The sequence below is a fragment of the Microcebus murinus genome, chromosome 5 (genome assembly GCF_040939455.1).
Source record: "Microcebus murinus isolate Inina chromosome 5, M.murinus_Inina_mat1.0, whole genome shotgun sequence".
Classification (NCBI taxonomy): Eukaryota; Metazoa; Chordata; class Mammalia; order Primates; family Cheirogaleidae; genus Microcebus; species Microcebus murinus.
The window spans coordinates 93,098,848-93,119,388 of NC_134108.1; the positions used below are offsets into that span (position 1 = coordinate 93,098,848).

The following is a 20,541-nucleotide window of genomic DNA, read 5'->3' on the forward strand; positions in this document are numbered from 1 at the left end:
TTGTTTGACAAAGAATTAATTACATATGAACCCTTGGATATGATATTCTTTCTGGAAATGGTATCCTGAAAAGGGAACAGCATGACTTCTGTGATATTTTGCAAAAGATGTATAATCATAATTGAATCGTGAGAAAACAGCAGATAGACCCAAACTGCCTTGTATTCCACAAAATAACTGACCAGGTGTCTGCAAAAGTGTCACAATCATGAAAGAGAGGAAGACTAGAGAAGTGTCAGAGATTGAAGGTGGCTAAGGAGACATGACCACTAAATACAGTGTGGGGTCCTCGATGGGATCTTGGACTTGAAAAAGGACACTAGTTGAAAAACTGGTAAAATCAAAGTAAGGTCTGCAGTTTACTTAAAAGTATTATATCTGTGTTAAATTCCTGGTTTCGATCATCGTACTATGGTTATGTAAGATGTTAACATTACAGGATGCTCAGTGAAGGGTATTTGGGAGTTTGTACCAGTTGTGCAATTTTTTTGTAATGTAAATATTTCCAAAAAAAGGTGTCAAAGATACACATTAAATTATTTATTGATGAAATAAGACAAAGTCTGGGGTTTGCTTCAAATATTGCTGACGGTAGTTGAACCAAGGCGATGGGTACATCAAGCTCATTGCACTGTTCTTTCTATGTTTGTATGTTAGACAATTTCCATTAGAAGTAGAGAAATCACATGTACACATCGAGCCCCTGCCATATGCGGGGCGCCGTGGTCAGCCACGGGGACAGGGCAGCCCTGCCCTCAGGAGCTCACGGTGAGCTGGGGAAATGCAGACGCTGAACACAGAACGTGGGAAGAGTGATAGGACAGAGCAAGGACGGGATGCCTGGGAGGAGGGGAGAAGAGCATGTTCCGGGCAGAAGAAACGGTGCATCAAGGGCCTTGGGCTAGAGAGAAAGGCCAACGTGTTCCCATAGAGAAGGATCTGCCAGTGACCCCAGGTACTGCAGCTGAGATCTTCGCACCCAGGGCCAGGACAGTCTGCTAGATTCTTCCAGCCTGTAGAGTTTCCCAGCAGCATTCATCATTGAGTCTTTTTTTTTATAAACATAGGTGCAGTCTCCCCATTCTCTCTCTCAAGTCCCCTTTCCTGACAACACCCTCTTATGCCACTGTCCTCCTCCCCCCTACAAGGTTTCTCATCTGCCCTAAACCTGCAGCCCATTTAATGAGATCCTCCTTAAACAGTGTTCAAAGAAGCCTGCTCCCCAGGGACCTTCTGAGGCAGCCAGATAGATTTGAAATCCCTTATTGTGCATTTCTGGATAGCCTTGAAATGAAACATTGTTGACTGTCTTGCTTTCTAGTCCAGCATGGAACTCTGGAGCCTTCCATGGGGTGGGGGTGGCTGTTCCCTGTTGGGCCCGCCCAGCTCAGCAGGCAGGAGTGTCCCAGCATTTAAGCAGCTGGCACAGCCCAGGAGCTGGCCTGCAGGAGCTGAGCAGAGACGCAGCCAGGACTTTGTCAGGTTAGTACTGACCTTAAGAACCTTCCTAAATGGTCTCATGTCTGCTTCACCAGGAGAGCATGTTTAAACGTGTTACTCTGTGTGTGCACTTTACTTTCTTACTGTGCCTTCTTAGTGTGCTCAGGAGACAATTCAAGCATTGTTTACTGGTTCCGGCAGAAATAGCTTAAACAAAAATAAGATTCGGGAATTTAGAGAACAAGGGCAGTGACTTTGATGGTGTGAGAAAAGTGAGAGTGACAACAGTCTATGCAATCTGAAAATGCCACCATGCATTTGTCGGAGCTTAGGTGCAATTTTTTACACAGTTAGATGGGAGGTATCAACGCCTGCTGATTAGGATCTAAATTTCCATGTACATATTCGCTTACATATGCATTAGCTTATTTGTTCAGATCAGTTATGAATACTTTGCAACTTAAGACCAAGTGGTGTGGTATTTGCCCTTTTCCTCCTTCTCTTTGTTCTTCCTCTTCATCTTTTTTCTCCCCCCTCATCCTCTTCTTCCTCTTCCTCCTGTTATTTGTTCAATGTTTGTGGGACCAAAGGCTGAGCAAGATGTACAGTCTCAAAATTACAAATGAATCTACATGTACGTATAGGACAGTACAACAAGTGCAAGTGGACGTGTATCTTAGAGAAACTTAGGAACTTAAAAATAATGCTGCCCTTCTCTCGAACTGTCTTGTTTCTAGTCTTAACAGAGCATTTGTGAATTCCTTCTATTTTCCAGATTAAATGTTCCCATGGCTACCCTTGCAAAATAGGAAAACAAGTGTGGACTTGCATCGTAGAGAAACTTAGGAACGTAAGAATAATGCCCTTCTCTCTTGCTGTTTCTAGTCCAACAGCATTTGCAAATTCCTTCTATTTGCCAGATTAAATGTTCTCATGGCTACCCTGGAAAAATACTTTTTTGTTGTTGTTGCTTAGTCTTAATGTTTCTACTACGTGGGCTAGTTCCATTGCTATGTTAATTCTGTTTAAACAGCAGAGTGGTGGATTTCATAATCAGCATTGGTTATTTTACCCCCATGATCCTGGCTTGTTATGTAATTACTCTGTACTACTGGGTTCTAAAATGGCAAGCCCTATGAGGGAAAAGCTAAAAAACAAACTAACCAAAAAAAAAAAAAAGTGAAGCTTTTGAGTTATCTAGCTGAGTCATATCCCGTGAAGACTGGAGTGAACTTGGACTGATGCCCTGCTGCCTGTGAGCTCGCAGGGAGAGGGGAGGGGGGCAGGAGCACCGTTACTTTCCCTTCCTGCTCTGTAACTGGGTATTCCTTGGCGGAGCGCTAGATATATCACCAAAACATATAAACACTTTTTATGAGGCTCCTGTAGGGACCAGGTAGGATGTAACATGATAAAAGTCAGTAGTGCAGGGCAAGAATTGCCCAACATAAAAAAAAAAAAATCACATACAGGAAAGCCTTGGGATCTCAGAAAGACGCTGTGAAAAGTCACTTTGGTTGGAGCTCTGCTGCAGGAAACATTTTTCAGAGAAAAGAGAGTGCCCCCGACAGTGTTTACTGGCCCAGGCCTTGGGCTCTCTATGCAAGAGAAATTAGCAAGAGGCCGAATGGGAGTCCCAGGCAAGGCACAGAGAGGAAAAGTCCTCAGGCTGTTCAGGGAGAGTTTTGTGGACGGAAAAATCCAAACTCTGAAAGATTTGAAGGAAGTTTATTCTGAGCCAAATTTGAGGACCACGACCCGGAGCCACTCCCAAGAAGCCTTGAGCAAGTGGACTCGATGTGACTGGGTTACAGTTTGATTTCATACATTTCAGGGAGACAGGGGTTACAGCTGAAGTCATGAATCAATATGTGGGAGCCATACATTGGTGGCTTGGCCCAAAAAAGGTGGGAGATCTAGAAGTGAGGGACTTACAGGTTACAGGTGGGTTTAAAGATTCCTTGGCTTGTAATTGGTTAAAGACATGAAGCTTTGTCTAAAGGCTTGGAATGTTTCCACATAAGAAGTTGTTATCAGAGATAAGCCACTGAACACCGTTAGGCCAGTCAATGGGTTACAAAGGAGTCTCCGAGAAGGGAGGGGGGCATGATGAGGCCTGTCTGACCTCCCTCCTCCTGGCAGACAATTTAGTTTTAGGATATTCCTTTGGCCATGAGAGGGTCCATTCAGTCAGCCGGTTGGGGGGTGAGCCTTAAAATTTTATTTTAGTTCACAGTTTTAAAGAGGCTTAGGCAGGAAAAGGTTGACACGTGAGCACATAGAGGTGGAGATTTTCTTTCGTCTGCCTAGTTCTATTACATGCTGCTTCATGTATGCCATGTCTCAACAGCATGCTAAATAAATCTCCTCTCCCGGTGTGATTTTTAGCATCAAAATGAGATTATAATGAGGGGAAAGGCAGGGTAAGAGCAGTGTAGGGATTCTTTTTGCTTGAGGTGGTTAGATCCAGATAGGTCTGGTTTCTTTGCAGCCAGGTTCTTTATCAGCTACTGTCAGCATTTTATTTCAGTGCTCTCAGAAAATACGGCCCAATAGACAGAGGGTTTACCCCCACCCCCACCCCCACCCTTATGTGTGTGTGCTGAATTCCAGCAGATAGGAAGTCATTTGTTTTTTGTTTTTTCATCTTCAGTTCACTAGGCTGGATCATGCTGTCCCATGTTGCCCCATTGGTCAGAAGTGAGACCCTAGTCCTGTCCTTGTACCGTCTCATTACCCTCGGAGAGATTCCACCCTCCTGATTCTTAAGGCCCAAGGTTGTTTCCTGCTGAATATGGCCACTGTCCCTACTTACATTTCCAGGTGGTAAAAATCTCTTGCTGATGGATCTAACGATTTATAGGGGTCTTCAATAGATGGTATAGATTGGAACCCCTGAGCCAACATCAACTTGACATGCAACTCTTGGGGCCTGGAAGACACCTTATTAGTAAGTTAAAAAAAAAAAAAAAAAAGCAGGGACCAAAAAGTAATAGTATTATAATAGGGGGAACATAACTGGTCCCAGTAAGGGAAGGAACAAGTAACGGAAGGGAGATAAACTTTAACGGAGTAAAGTTTTGAGCAGCAGGGTTATCAAGCTTGTGTAGTCATCTGGCTTGGGCTAAAACCTTCTTTGTGTTTTAGTCCCTCCCACTCCTTTGCTGGCCCTGTCCTGCTGAGAAATCCCTCTTCTATCTGCTCCCCATTCTTGAGGGCTGCTGAAGGGTCAGGGTCTATAAGCAGCTTAATTGTTCTTAGTCTTTTACTAACAAAGCTCACCAAAAGGTTAATAATGTAAGGCCCAAAAAGCAACGAAAGCAGGACTGCCACCAGTGGGCCAAGGAAGGGGATGAACCAGACTAATTAAAGGGATGGTTTGTTGCCTTTTCTGACAGCCTCAAAATTTTGTATTCTGAGTGAGTGAATTTCTCTCTGAGGGTGTTCAAGACTGAGTAGGGGCCTGCATCTTGCAGGCTGTAATAGCATGATCTGAGCATCTTTATCTGTAGTTTTAGGGCAGCCCCTTAATCCTTTTCTGAAATGGCCTTAGGGTCTGTTTTTAAATTTGGTATCTTATTGACATGGAGGCCATTTTTTCAGTCTTATGATTTCTATTTTAACATTAATGTTAAACTCCAAAAGTAGGGGAGTATAAGAAGGTGTGTCTGACGTCTTAAGATTCAGTTTTAACGTTTTCCTGGAGTCCCGTTGGCCAAGAGGGGGTCTGTTCAGTCGGCAGGGTTTACAGTTTTTTTCTTTTTGGCCAAGATTTGCCAGAGGCAGGATTTTCATTGATGGACAAACTTTCATTGTGTCTGGTCATTGCCAAGGTGGTGCAACAACCTGCCCTGGTTCCACCCTGTCCCTCAGTGGGACACTGTGGCCAAGGGACTTAAAGTCAAAAGACTTATAGCCAATTAGGTGTTCAAGGCCAGATGAGGATGGAGGCGGGCAAGTATTGATCAACTTTTAAAACCGTTTGAACGACATAAGAGCAAAGGCCAAAAGCAAGGTTATAAAATTAACTTATCTGTAACCGTTGAGCTACTGTTAGATTTGTAGGAATTCACTATACAAAACAAGCATTTTGTTAAACCCATTTGAGCTAAGCATGTCTTAGAGACTCTTGTACCAGAATGGTCTTTTTGTGGTCTCTTTAAAGAATTAACATCTTAACCAAAAAAGGTTATAAATCTTGCCTACTTGTGGCAATGACAGGAAAAAGAAGTTTACAGGTAGCTAAACATTCAAATTATCTACATTGTGTAGACATTTGTCAAAGATGTTAAAAGGCTTAGAACATTTTATCAAAATAGGATCTCATGTTACTATAAAATAATAGCAATTTGCTTAACCAAGAGTGATAATCAGGAGACTTTAAAGAGAATACAGAAAAACCTTAACTTTTAAAGCACAGGCTTCCCAAGTAATCAAAAACCTAAATAAGGACAGCAGGAATTATCTTGATAAAACATAAAATCTTTGATTCTTAGGCCCATTACTAAAAAGTAAAAAATCTTCTTTAGTGCAATTGCTTTTTCTTATGGGAAACAAATCTGGGCAACTTTGGAAAGTCAAATCTCATGAAAAGGGTCAGACATAAAAAGACCATTCAGGGTCATGAGTGAGTATTATATTATAAAGGAAACAAGAAACTAGGAAGCAGTACCTTGAGAAGAGGAATATGTAACTCTTAGTAACAGCATAGGAAGATTATTTTAATCATATTGAACAATTCAGATATATCAAGAAGCTAAGAAAACACAATGCTTTTTAGGCCTTCAAGGTAAACGTTTTAGCCTCAGGCATTCACAGCAGACTTAGAACCAGATCTAGAGGGGGGAAGAAAGTTACAGGAATTACCAAAAAGGTTGAAGGAGGAGAGGGTTACCGTCTCAGGCCTTCTCAAGGAGAGGCAAGGCTGAAAAGAGCAAGATGGAACAAAAGTTGAACTTCTGAGATACAAATCTGAGAAGTCTCAAAAGAAGCAGATTATAGAATTACAATCAGAACTTTTTGCAATTTTATTAAGGGCAAATCAATACCTTAAGAAAACTTGTTTTAACCAAAAAAAATTTTTTTATTTAAAAAATTGTAGGCAACTCGATCACATACAAAATTCCTTTATAAATTTTCTTTCATCAATCTTATCACAATTTACATAGACCATCTATGACAAACTTGGCCTTTCTGTTTTGTCCTCAATCTCCCCTTGCTTCAATAACCAGTTTATTTTTGCATAAAAATTTACTATACAAGACCATTTCTTTATATTAAATCATTCTCTTTTCTCGCCAAAACTTCTTATCAAAACTACATCTTTGTATCCATAACCCTCCACATCCCTCTCTCTCTGTCACATTCACAGGATCTCCAATATCCTCTACCCTTTTATTTTAAGTAACCTTTAGGCAACCTTTGAATCAGTCAGAATTACCCCTTTTTCAATCAGAAGACATTTTATGCCTCTTCTATAATTTTTTATTATTTGAATAAAAACATCTTATTTTCTGTATACTTTATATATATATATATATATAGTCACGTATATTGACTAGAATTTTTATTCTTAATAGCCTTACATTTTAGTAAAAACCTAAGAAGCAGGAAATTTCAAATTATTTGTTATTTTATTTATATTTACTCAATTTATTTGTTTAAGCAAGTTACTTAGATCTTAGTTATTATTTTAAGTTATTTCCCGGTTAACCATTATTATAGCCTGTGTATATTACATAAAAACAACAAACACATGAGTGTTTTTCCAGATAACTCAGAAGATCCAGCTGTTTTCATTAATCTACCAATATTCGATTAGTCTTACTTATAAAAAAATCACATAAACACAGATCATGTTGGTTTTGGCTGGGTTTATAGTTTTATAATCTTTGTGTTAAACTTTGATGCTTTAAAACATTAAGCACAGGTAAAAGGTAAAAATGACTTGTAAACTCTGGCAGAAATGTATGCTGGCAATTTGAAGGTATATTTGTCTTTACTTACGAACAATAGCTTTTTTTAACCTAGCTTATTTACCAAAAGTGTATTAAAATCTCCCATGAACTTGAAAAGCACTTAGCCTTATTTACTTAATCGATGAGCACACCTTTATAAGTGAATTTGTTACCATGGAAACACAATATATAACAATGTACATACACATGAATATATTTAAATATGTATACACACACATATGCACAAAAAGATCTAATAATTTTTACCTCTGAATTTCAGTCGTGAGATAACAATATAAACTCACCAGTTTGCAAAAAGGGATTGGATGCAAATTATTTTTGGCAAAATTGTAACTTGTTTACTTGGCTGAACTTTCCTTGCCCCAGTAGGTAATGTAATGAAAGCTGGGGACCAAAGTTGTGGGTAAAGCAGATTCCGTGGCAGTTTGATTTTTTTTTTTAAGACTCTTTTACTTGTTTTTGTTCACTTTAAATGAACTTGAAATGAATTTTCAATGTTTATATTATAGCCAGAATTTTCTGCCCTAATTAGTGCACTGAATTAGTCGTCCCACATCCAGTGAGCTTTGTCTCAACTCCAGTAGTGATGTAGCCACTGCGGATTTGAAGTCCGCAGAAAAGAAAAGAGGCAGTGAGCTCCAGACTCCATGTTTTAACTCTGTGATGGCAGATTGTCCGTTTGAACACTGAATTTTCCTTGATGTGGTATATTCAAGAGGTTCTAAACAAAAGCCCCTCGAAGTAAGGTGAGCCTCACTAGGGAGGCCCAGGGTGTACTTAAATTTTCGGGTGGAAGCTAGAGGAGTCTGAGCAGTCAGCCCTTCCTCCGAGTTTCGGAGATTAAGGCCTCTCTTTGGGAAGACGGAATGACATTTCCATTGTGAGACCTCAGGCTGTGGGTTGGAGTCTCACTGGGTGAGTGGCCTGGGAAAGACCACCTCAAAGGGGTAGGCGAAGCCCAGTTGGCCTTCAGGAAAGTGCCTGTGGGCGGGAGTGATTCAGAAAATGTCGGGCACAGGACGTGGCCACTTGCCGCGTCCCTGTAGCTCCGCATCTCTGCAGGCCAGCACTGCCTGTGGAGGGCAGCAGGTGGAGGGCACGCTGCTGGGGCGGGGCGGAGGCAGAGAGCCACCTGGGGACCTGCATGCCAGAACGCCCCCAGGCCCACGAGCTGCTGCCTGTTTCAGGCCAGGCTGCTTGTGTGATCCTGATTGGGTAATTTTTGAGTCCCACTGTTTTTGATTGGATGTTAAAGCTTGTTGTTGATTGGATGTTAAAGCTTGATGTTGATTGGATGTTAAAGCTTGTAGCTGATTGGATGCTTTCTGAGCCCCACCAAGGGTATAAAAGCAGGAGGAGAACAAGGAAAGCGGAGCGGAAGCGGTGGAAGGATCGGAAGACTCGAAGAGAGCTGTAGAAGAATAAAGGCTGTTCTCCAACTCTTCGTGTGCCGCTCGGTTCTTTCCCCGGTCAAACGAATAAGAGCTGTAAACGAATAAGAGCTGTAACGCTAGCTGTACACATCGTGCTAGCTGTATACATTGCCGCGACAGGAGGGGCTTTTGTACCAAAAGTGGACATAAACTGCAGAGGAGTTGCAAAAGGGAGAAATAGGTTGTCCCTGAGAGCAGGGAGTCAGGACAGTAGGAAAGGAAGAGGCGACTTGCCATTTATTAGCTGGAATTATAAGAGGACAAAGCAGAGGAAGAAAATAAGAAATAACCCAAAATGTGCACAAAGCCAGTAGAGACCACTGGGCCCAGGCATCCCTGGCACTGTCCTGAAGGCCACCTGGGCATCGCCTGTCCCTTTGTTTGAGGTGGTCTTTCCTAGGCGCCTTACCCAGTGGGATTTGAACCCCATAGCCTGAGGTCTTACGATGGAGATGTCTGTCAGTCTTTCAAAAGAGAGTCCTTAATCTCAGAAACTTGGAGGAAGGGCTGAATGCTCCGAATCTTCTAGCGCCATAACTCAAGAAGTGGTGAGAGGAGAGAGCTACATGTATCAGTAGAACATATAATTAGTATTTATAACACACACGAAGTCTCCAGATAGCATGCAACATGATGAGAGCCAGTAGTGCCCCACAATAATTGCCAACATAAAAAATAAATAAATAAAACCAAGATCTTATGCAGGAAAGCTTAAGAATCTCACAGAGACCCTGTAAAAAGTCACATTGGTGTTGGACCTTTGCAGGGCAAAACAAAAAATTCATAGGAAAAAAATACTGTCCAAGGAGGAAGAAATGGAAACACTAATAAAGAACAAGCACTTTTAAATGGGCCATAAACAGATTTTTGGACAACTTCAAGCAGTGACCCTAACCTAAGGTAGAAAGGAGACGTTCGAGAGGTAAAAACAGTGGCCAAGCCTGGACGATGTCACATGGATGGTAGGAGCTACATGGGCAGGGGCAGGTGCTCCGGTTTCCCAGCCTGGCAGCCCTTGCTGTGACTTCCTTGGTGAAGAAAATCATGATTTTGGTTAGAATTCCCAGGAACCCATTAAGTGGTTTTTTTTTTTTTAATTAAAAAAAACCTCTTGGCGGGGCGTGGTGGCTCACGCCTGTAATCCTAGCAATCTGGGAGGCTGAGGAGGGCAGATTGCTCAAGGTCAGGAGTTTGAAGCCAGCCCGAGCAAGAGCCGAGACCCCATCTCTACTAAAAAAATAGAAAGAAATTAATTGGCCAACTGAAAATATATAGAAAAAATTAGCCGGGCATGGTGGCGCATGCCTGTAGTCCCAGCTACTTTTGGGAGGCTGAAGCAGGAGGATTGCTTGAGCCCAGGAGTTTGAGGTTGCTGTGAGTTAAGCTGATGCCCTGGCACTCTAGCCCAGGCAAAAGAGTAAGACTCTATCTCAAAAAAAAAAAAAAAAATTCTTGTCAAATAAAAACCATGCTAGGTTTAACACATCACATAACCTCTATAGATATGAATAATCTCTACTGTAAACTTAGAATAACAACAGGATATACATAAAGCAACTTTTCTGACAAACAAATGTGAATAAAAATGAGAAATTTTATATTATGTGGTAGACACTAAACCAATGTTGGTTCCTTTCCTTATATGGAAAGTTAATGCAGGAGCTACCTGTTTTCGAGGTTATAAAGTAAAATTCACCCAGAAGTGGGAAAATATAGAAACCTAATAGGAAAAAGAAAGGAGCACCTTGTTCTGTAAAAGATAGTTTAGGTTTTGGCTGCAGTCAGGACAAGACTAAGCCCCGGTTCTGCTTGTGAACGAGCGCAGCGTAGCAGCTGAAGAGCTGAAGACTGACTCTGCTCCCTCTTGGTCCACCCTGTCAGTGAAGCCCTCTGGGTTCAAGGTCCCTCCCAGGCTCCCAGAGCCTTCCCCTGTGTGGGATCCAGGCTGCCCTCTTCAGCTTCTCAAACTAAGGACAAATGGCAACATGAGACTGGTTTGGTGCATTTTTACAATGCTGGTAAGAAATTGGGCCAATTTGGGCCCAAGACCTTCTGGCTTCTCCTCTAACCCTGCCACAAGGAAGGCAGATACCATCAACCTTACATCCAAAAGCACATTTTGCTTCTGTGGACTCATTCATTCATATATTTATTTCTGTTTACCGAAAACAAGAGACTACTATTATGGCGGGGAAGCCCAAGCTTCACTACTACGATGGACGGGGCAGAATGGAGGTCATCCGGTGGCTCTTGGCTGCAGCTGGAGTAGAGGTAGGTTGGGACTTAGGTCAACTTGAGTCATACCTAAAATGGACTGTATCAAAATCCTTTTCTAAGCCAGGAGACTTCCATGTAAGATGATGTATGAATAAATAGTTTTGCCTTCAATGAAAATATCCCCAGTTATTAAGAGAAAAATGTTCTGATTTGACCAAATGGAAGTAAAAGAAAGCTGTCCATCCAAGATCACATAAACAATTAAAAGACATATTCAAAAGAAACATCAGTTGAACATTATGTGTGGGCCTCATTTGGATTTGGATATGAGCAAAGCATAAAATGTAATTTGTGACATTTATACCAAAATTAGGAACCTGAATATTGATTGAAGATTAGATGATATTAAAGAATTTCAGTTAATTTTTTAGTGTAATTGTGCCTGATTTTAGGGATGGTATTATTGTTATTTTGAAAATGATCATTATGTTTTATAGATACACACTCTAGTGTTTAGGATGAAATGATATGAGACCCCCAGTTTGTTTTATATTATAACCAGAGAGGGAGAGAGGTTGGCCTACAATGAAAGCAACTTGGCTTGAGTTGGTATTTATTGAAGCTAGGCGACTGGGACACATGGATCATTGGATGTTATATGTATTTTTATGCATGCTGGAAATTTCCATCATAAAAAAGTAAAATGTATGAGAAGCTCAGTGGGATTAAAGTATAAAGCACATGGGGGGAAGGAGGGAGGGGATTCCAACACATTTCATGTTAGACTGAGTAAATTCATTCAGCAGTGATTTTCTTGAGTACCTACTAAGTGCCAGGCTCTGTGCTAGGCTCTGGGGTAGACAGAGAACAAGACAGACCTGGTCCCTGCCCTGGAGCAGCCTGCATGTTTCTGAGGACACAGACAAGTAAGTAGGTGACTAAAATGAGGAGTGGGGGCCTCTAGGAGAACACCCCAGCATTCCACAGTGTTCCAAGGCCCTTCTTCCCAGGGTCTGAACAGGAAGTGCTGGTGGGTTTCTGGGCGTGACTCTGTGGAGTGCTGCCCTCTGCAGGTGTCCCTGGGAAAAACACTTGCGTGTGCATTACTGAGGCTCAGCAGGTGTGTGTAAGGGGGAGAGGCAGGGACAGGCCCAGGAGACCTTGTCCTGAGGCAGGAGCAGCAACTGGGGAGGACAGGGCTGATTAAGGCCGTGGCTTAGGGCTCTGGCTTCCCAGTGCCCAGAGGCTGATGGTTATGATCCAATCCCTCAGGGTCTCCAGCAATATCACAGTGGTGACCGTGAGCAGTGGCTCACACCTCTAATCCTAGCACTTTGGGAAGCTGAGGTGGGAGGATCCGCTTGAGGCCAGGAGTTTGAGACGGGCCTGAGCAAAAGTGAGCCGCTGTCACTACAAAAAAAAAAGAAAGAAAAACTTAGCAAGGCGTGGTGACTCATGCCTGTAGTCCCAGCTACTCGGGAGGCTGAGGCAGGAGGATCGCTTGTGCCCAGGAGTTTGAGGTTGCTGTGAGCTATGATGACAACACTGCACTCTAACCTATGTGAGAGAGTGAGACCCTGTCTCAAAGAAAACAACAATAAACAAAAACTCACCACACTGGCCAACCCCATCCCACCTCTTGCTGTGACCAACCGCCACCCCTCTGTTTGTCTTCAAGTGGACGCTTTGTTAATTGCTGGCACACGCCCCTCCTCACTTAGACACCTCTATCATACATTTACACCTAGGATTATACCATGACCCTGCATGGTCACAGATCGGCTACAAAGTCCGTTCCGTGGAGCACATTAGAAACCCACAAATTCCTGGTCTTTCCTAGATTAAGAAAAGCCTTTTAAACTATGAAATGGAAAGAGTGATAGAAATTTCAGTAGAAACCCTGGTGGCAGAATCATAGACGGTGGTCGGCCCATTGCACAGTCCATGCGGCCACACCCAGGTTCTTCTCTGATCTCTCCTGGACACACGGGTTTTCCCGAGATATTGCAACACATTAACCAAAATAACATCTCAGTCCCTTCCCTCCAGTGAGTTCTGCTTCGAAATCATGACCCAATGACAGACGCTGGTGAGGTCAGGGTGGGAGTGAAGTGAAATACAAGAAGGATCAGCTATGTGCCATGTTGCAGACTCTTTTCTTTAGGGGTCTAGTCTAAATTTCCGAACGTCCATGACCAGACTAATCTGTGTATCTGCAAAACCCAGAAATCTTAACCTTCTCCATGTCATGTTCTGGACTGGGGCATGCAACTTTAAAAGTCTGTTATGCTATGGGATGAACTAACAAGAGCCCATTTGCTGTTTTTGCCTTCAGTTCGAAGAGGTATTTATAGAAACAGAAGAAGATTTGGACAAGTTAAGAAATGGTAAGAGCAAGTATGTAAATGCCTCTGTGCGGGAATCTAGGAGAAGGCACATGGGGAGGTCTTAACACCAGGCAACGTCTGTGGGGGTGGTGATCTGGGGTAGTGGAGAGGGAGCAAAGTGGTTAAAATGGAAAGAAGTGTCTCCCGGAGCAGGTCTGCCAACTTTCAGAGTGAAAAGATCCCGACCTCTGTGAGTATTTGCTAAAGGAACCATCCCCAGTGCCCTGAGAATGCCCTCCCCCTGCTTTCTCGTGCTTTCTGCACCATGATTGAGCTGTGATAGCTCAGGGTCCCTCCCAGCACCCCCAGACAAGGACATGCATTAGAGAGAAGCAGTAGATAACAGGTCCATCTTGAGTTCTTCACTGCTCCCAGACTGACAAGGTGATGTCCTGGCAATATTATAGGCTTTGAAGAGCACAGAAAGGGGCCTGCTTGTAGAAACTTCTCTCAGGCTACCTTAAATGTCGTGAACACTGTGAGACTTACCTTTAGAACTTCCTGTTTTATTTTATTTTATTTTTTGAGACAGACTCTCACTCTGTTGCCCCGGCTAGAGTGCCTTTGAGCCAGACTATGTTAAATGTCGTGAACACCACGAGACTTATTTTCAGAACTTCCCATTTTAAATGACATTCGCATGGCAGCCCTGTTGTAGCCTCTCCCAGTTTCTTCCTAAAATATCCACGAAGATAAAGCAACACAAAAAATACGGGGGACCTACCACTGAGTAGGAAATGAAAAGGCTAAAAAGCAAAATAGAGATTGATGAGAAAAAAGGACTATAAGACACTAAAAACCAAATGCTCTTTGAGTTGAAAGTGTACCGGACAATAATTCGATGTTTTATTTTTTTAATCTTTTATCATTGCACCAAATGCTTTTTCATTCTAAGAGGAGCGGGACCCTTCGTCCTCTCCCTCTCTCTTTTCTTTCCTTCTTCCCGAAGACGGGCGGCTGATGTTCGGGCAAGTGCCGATGGTGGAGATCGATGGGATGGAGCTGGTGCAGAGGAGAGCTATTCTTAATTACATCGCCAGCAAGCACAACCTCTACGGGAAGGACTTAAAGGAGAGAGCCCTGTAGGTACATTTTTTGTCCTCACACCAGCGGATAACCTGGGAGGGCTTGAGGTCCTGCCTCGAGCAAGCAGGACCGTGCAGGGGTGAGGACAGCAGCAGGCTGGGCCGTGGGCACGTGCGCTGAGCTCCAGGGTGGCAGAGTCCTGTGGACGTGAGAGACAAGGAACGTGGGAGGGTTCAGGCGAGTGTGATCATGCGAGAGGGTGCAGCCCACGGGTGTAGCGCCGTGACAGACGCTTCCAAACACTGGTGAACTCAAGAGGGCGGTGGAATCCTGATTCCAGGTGCTTAGGCCTTTAGGAGCTGAGTTCCAGCCAGCAGGCAGGGACAAAGAGGGATTGCTTGAGGGTGTGTAGATGACAGCCTGGGGAGGGGACAATCCAAAGGAGCTGAATTTCAGGTTTCAGTAATTTGAAGAATGATGACCAGGTAACTCAGTTATCAACCAGTTACATGGACTGGTCACTTGACCAGGGTTAGTACAGCCTGGTGTCTAAGAAGCTGTGTTGACCTTAACATTTTGACACAAGTCTGAAGAAGCCAGATGGATTCAGGATGACCCAAGTTCTGGGGTCTTTACCCAGTTGGGATGACAGCTCACAACTCAAAATATAACCTCGTTGGAATCGTTCACTTTTCCTTAGTCACACTAAGCTTATGAACAGAACAGAACAACCAAAAATAGAAATGGCAAATTTAGTGCAGTATGGGTGGTTACTTGCAGGGAATCCATCCATTTTTCTTATGACTGTAACTTAGGGAGGGGGTCACCAATGCTCTTTGAACCTGTATTTGATCATGTGTGTAGCAAAAATTTTTGAAACACATCTACCCCGATAGGGTGTTTTTGTAATAAACGTTGATATACGTAAAAATCACATCAAATTGAATGACCTATTAAAAAATACCTACTGCAGGTGAATGCCATCGTCACCACCTGATGCTCTATTCTCTTAAAATTTTAAACCATAAAACCTAAGATAAGGGGCGTTTAACAGCCTGCATTGTCCCTCAGGATCGATATGTATATAGAAGGTATGGCGGATTTGAACGAAATGATCGTTACGCTGCTCGAATATACACCTGAGGAGCAAGTCAACCGGCTGGCCCTGATCAAAGAGCAAACAACCAATCGCTATTTCCCTGCCTTTGAAAAAGTAAGTGCAGCTGTTCAGCATTTCCAATAGCTGAATTTAGAGAGCAAAAGGAATAATGCTGGGCATTCATGAGGCAGTGACCTTCACTTTCAGTGAGACTTCCTGAACCTAAGTGCAGCTCCCTGACGCTCAAGGCATTTTCTAAAAATAGATGTTGAAGAATTGTGCTACTTATACGCAAATTATGATTTTCCAGCAAAATTTCAGTTTCCTAGACCCAAGTCTAGAATTCTGTATGTAACAGAATGTTACTGTCATAGTACAATGTGGGCTGTGCAAGGCTCTGAGCCATACGAGATGCTGGTCGAGACTAGAGTTTCTACAGGACCATGGGCTTTCCTTCAAGATGAACATGGCGAAAGCAATATAGCAGACCGTATTTTGGCCCCATGTGTAGGGGAACATGAGACCAGCTGCCCATCACGAAGGTATTGTAGTGCTGCAGAGATGGATGAGAAGTGTCTAAACAGGAATGGTGGCCAGGGGATGTGGAGTAAGATTATTTTTACATTTCAAAGTAAGTTTCAGGCATCCATGCAGTTCACCCCTAGACATTTCAGCTTGCAAATTACAATGCAGTGCAGGTTAGGGGTCAGAGCCAAGTCTGCAAGGGAAGTGATGAATTCAAGGTCACCCAGGTTTCCTTCAGATCCCAGCATATAGACCAGGAAATGAGGAGGGAAGGGGGAGAGGTGTCCTCCTGGGTGGAGAGGGCTGTCCAGGGACACTGCAGAGAGAGAGACGGCAGAGAACAGAGCCACGTCCTGGAAGGTCGGGGCTGCTGTAGGGCGCGGGGCACACAGAACATGCCGCAGCTGGTGCTGAGACCCGGGCACACGTGGAAGATGCCAGCGAGGGCGGGAGGGGTGAACTCTGCAGGGCTGTGGGAACGAGCAGAGGACACGGGAGCCGAGGAGGGGAGCAGGGAGCAGAGCCCGCTTCTCACTCTCGCTCATGGATCAGGGACTGTGGAGAAAGGTCTGGGTCTTAACGCATGCCAGTGAGGACGCGGAGGTGGGAGGGTCAGGCTGGAGAGGCTCGGGGACAAGCAGGTGCCCAGCCTGACCGTGCTTGTGTCCCTGATCTGATGCCTCCAACCCCCCAGGTGTTAAAGAGCCACGGACAAGACTACCTGGTTGGCAACAGGCTGAGCCGGGCTGACATTCACCTGGTTGAACTTATCTACAACTTGGAAGAGTTTGACCCCAGCCTCACCGCCAACTTCCCTCTGCTGAAGGTGATCAGTGTCACTGTCTCGCAGCCCCCAGAGAGGCAGCCCCACAGCTCCCATGAGGGAACGTGGTATTGGGGCCCTTGGACTGGTGACATTCAGACCCCAGCCTCCTCCAGGCTGGCACTGCCCCCAGGTCTCCAAAATGAGCTTCCAGACCCTGGTTGTGAGGCGTGAAAGCAACCCGTGTTGCTTGCTATGGCATGGAAATTTGAGGGGGTGCGACCCCAATAAGAATATTTTACCTTTTGCAATGGAAAGGACCCAGAACCCAGCATCTCCTGGACTCCCATCTATGGCAGTCTCTGTGCCCGATTTCTCTGGGAGTCCCTTCATCCCAGGGGTGCCCCTGTCGTCCCACACTGAGTCTGTCTGAGCAGGTCTCTTTCCATCTGGTTTCCTTCCCTAGGCTCCGTCCCCTGCCATGGGACCTTGTGTTCCTCTCTGCCCAGGCCTCCTCTGTACACTCCTGCCCACCCCCCTCTCCACCTCTCAGTGGGAAAATTGCTCTGACTGGCCCCAGGGTTTGCTTTCATTATCTTGTGTCTTCATTCCCAGCTCAGTTTTCCCATATCTTCATTTCTCCTCGTATCTTCATTTCTCTGGTGTGTGTTCCCAGCCGCCACAGTCCTGCTGAAGGGGGCGTGTTCTGTGTGTAGAGTGGCAGGGCTCAGATTTCCTGGGTTGTCTAATAATTGCTTTGGTCTTTGGGCTGCACTCTGAGGCTGTGCTCTCTGCATTGCAGGCCCTGAAAACCAGAATCAGCAACCTGCCCAATGTGAAGAAGTTTCTGCAGCCTGGCAGCCAGAGGAAGCCTCATGAGGATAATATATCAATACAGAAAGCAAAGGATATTTTTAAGTTTTAGTAAAGCAGGCATGGAAGCAAAGCCCAGCCAAGAGCAACCTGCTAACATTTTCTAAGAACTGACTGCTTGCCTAATGCTGACAGTGGCTAGTGTGAAGCTAATAAACTTTTCAAATTATGTACTAACGAAAAAAAAAACAAACCTAGTTTTACAAGACAGATAAAATTCATTCTTTTTCATTAGGATCTGGTATGAAATCAGATTTCCAATGTATTCTTGACCTACCTCTTTCTAGGAATTAAAATTTAGTACAAAAAGAAAATGTAGATTATATGGTTTGTTTTGAGTTTCCTAGAAATTTTGCCGTAACATTTTTCATACAGACTATCAAAAAAGTCACCGAGCAGAAATTTACATCTGACACTTTCAGGCATGCAGTGGAAAGGAGTCACCATTCTAGGGAACAGCATAGCAACATTTTCTTCTTAACCTTGGACAGTCATGTTATTTCTGATAACGAAAGGTTCTCTCTTGTGCATTTTCAAACAGCTGTTACGGCTGTGGACTCTTCAGTGTTCCAGGAGGGGAACACGACAGAGAACACAACAGACCCGCCCTCTGCTCCCAGGCCCTCCTGCTGTCCCCGACCTGCAGGTGCACAGGGCACACCCTCACTGTGCTCTCCAGCCCCGCGTGGGGCCCCGGACATGAGCGTCCTCTCTGTTCTCTCAGTGCTGTTCAGGCCTGGGCTTCAAAATTACACACTATGCATGTGAATTATTAATACATATAAATAAATACATGTAAAATCATTTTTCCCTGCTTGTCACCGGGCCAGACTGCTTGAGTTAAGAGACATTTCTAGCTTCAGCCCCATGCTGGGCCCACAATGCTGGTGTCTCCCCTGGGGGGTCTGGGCTGTGCACACTGAGCCCTCCTGCTCTCAGGGGGAGCCCCCCGCAGTGAGAAGGGGGTGAGGGGCAGACAGACTCTCCAGGCTCCCTGACTGCAGTGTCACTTCCCTCTAGTATCTTCTCCACTGGCACCGGGAGTGGTTTTTCTAAAATACAATCTAAGCATCACCACCTTTCTGAAAGTCTCCAGTGAGTCCCCATTGCAGGCAGAATGGGTCCTGTCCCCCTCCTCACCCCCTAATCTCCAGCCTGTCACCCACAGAGTGTGGCAGGGCCTCTTGCCTTCCTGCCTGGGCACATTTGCCAGCCCTGCTTGGCAAGCTCCTTCCCACCTGGTCACGCTTCCCCCTCCCCACCTCGTGGCCTCTCCTCTGCCCTCCACAGAGCCCTGGAAGCCTCTGTCGACACTCGGGGCCACTGTGTCCACTCCTGTCCTGTGAGCTCCAGCGGTGGGGCATGGCCTGCTGGGTCCCCAGGGCTGCATCGCCAATGATGTGACACCTGCCCAGCTCCATGTGCACCTCCAGGACCTGGGACCCCAGTCTGGGCTTGGAGAGCTCACAAACCCTCATGCACCTGGTGTAGACTCCATTTCTATAAAGCACATTTATTCACATCACTCAAATGCTATGTACAGACCTTGCTTGGATGCTGAGGAAAATAAACGTATTGCAAAGAAATCTGCATGGTGGATTAGAATGCTGAATATTTGAACAAATTAAGGAATTTCAAAATTTTGATGTTGTCCTCTTTAACAAAGAAATGCTTACTTTTGGGAGCTAAATGTTATTTATAGACAAGGTGCTATGGTATCTGAAATTTGCTTCAAGATATTCCCTTGGTAGTGGAGGGAATAGGTGACAATTTGTCTTAGTTTCTCATGGCTCCCGTCACAGATTACTATAAAGCAGGTGGCTTGAAACAGCATACATGTGTTCTCTTATAGTTCTGAAGGCCAGAAATTTGAAGTCGAGGTGTCAATAGGGCCACATCCCTCTGCAAATTCTAGATTAAAGTTCCTTCCTTGAACTTTCAACTTCTGGTCACTCTTGGCATTTCTTGACTCCCACGGATTCTGTCCGCATCACTCTAATATCTGCCTCTGTCTTCCAGCACCTCACTCTCTGAGTGTCTGTGTCTTTTTGCTGAGTTTTGGTGAGAACCACGCAGCTCTGCAGAAATGAAGACAAAGTAGCCAATTATCAGGACAAGTGGGCGCAGGGGACTCCATGCTGCTAAGAGCAAAGAGTCCCGTCCTTGGTGCACATGTTGCTTTTATTCAGGCAACTCAAGAAGGAACCAGGGAACTCAAGGCCAGGAAATAGATTGCCCTTTACTCCCCAATCTCTATATTTTGAGAATGCTCTGTTGAAAGAACATTCCCAGACCTCCCACATGACTGCAGTCGCTGGACACATGGCTGTTTACTGCAACTTCTCGGGCTGCCGAGCCGATGGCCTTCTGTCAGGTCAGAATAGGGTTTCCTTCCTCCACACCCGTTCAGCCTTAAGGAAACAGCCAGCTCACAGCTCCTGCTGCTACATCTTTTCTTCTCTGTGTTACCTGGACAGCTTGTCTTTGAGTTTGGGGCCCTTCTAGACAATCCAGTATGATCTCATCCCAAGTTCTACATATCTATCTATCTATCTATCTATCTATCTATCTATCTATCTATCTATCTCTCTCTCTATATATATATATATATTTTTTTTTTTTTTAGACAGAGTCTCACTCTGTTGCCCAGGCTAGAGTGCCATGGTGTGAGCCTAGCTCACAGCAACCTCAAACTCCTGGGCTCAAGCCATCCTACTGCCTCAGCCTCCCAAGTAGCTGGAGCTACAGGCATGCGCCACCATGCCCGGCTAATTTTTTCTATATATTTTTAGTTGTCCAA

At 44.5% G+C, this 20,541-nt stretch overlaps 1 protein-coding gene across 1 annotated transcript; it reads left to right on the top strand.

The window, feature by feature from the left end:
- Positions 1-1,375: 1,375 nt before the first annotated feature.
- LOC105869191 (glutathione S-transferase A3-like) lies at positions 1,376-18,055 on the top strand. Its single transcript, XM_012760857.3, has 7 exons — positions 1,376-1,482; positions 11,025-11,122; positions 13,404-13,455; positions 14,405-14,537; positions 15,553-15,694; positions 16,800-16,931; positions 17,671-18,055. Exons 2-7 carry the CDS (start codon positions 11,036-11,038, stop codon positions 17,791-17,793), a joined length of 669 nt encoding a protein of 222 aa, XP_012616311.1. The 5' UTR covers positions 1,376-1,482; positions 11,025-11,035; the 3' UTR covers positions 17,794-18,055.
- The last annotated feature ends 2,486 nt before the right edge of the window (positions 18,056-20,541 follow it).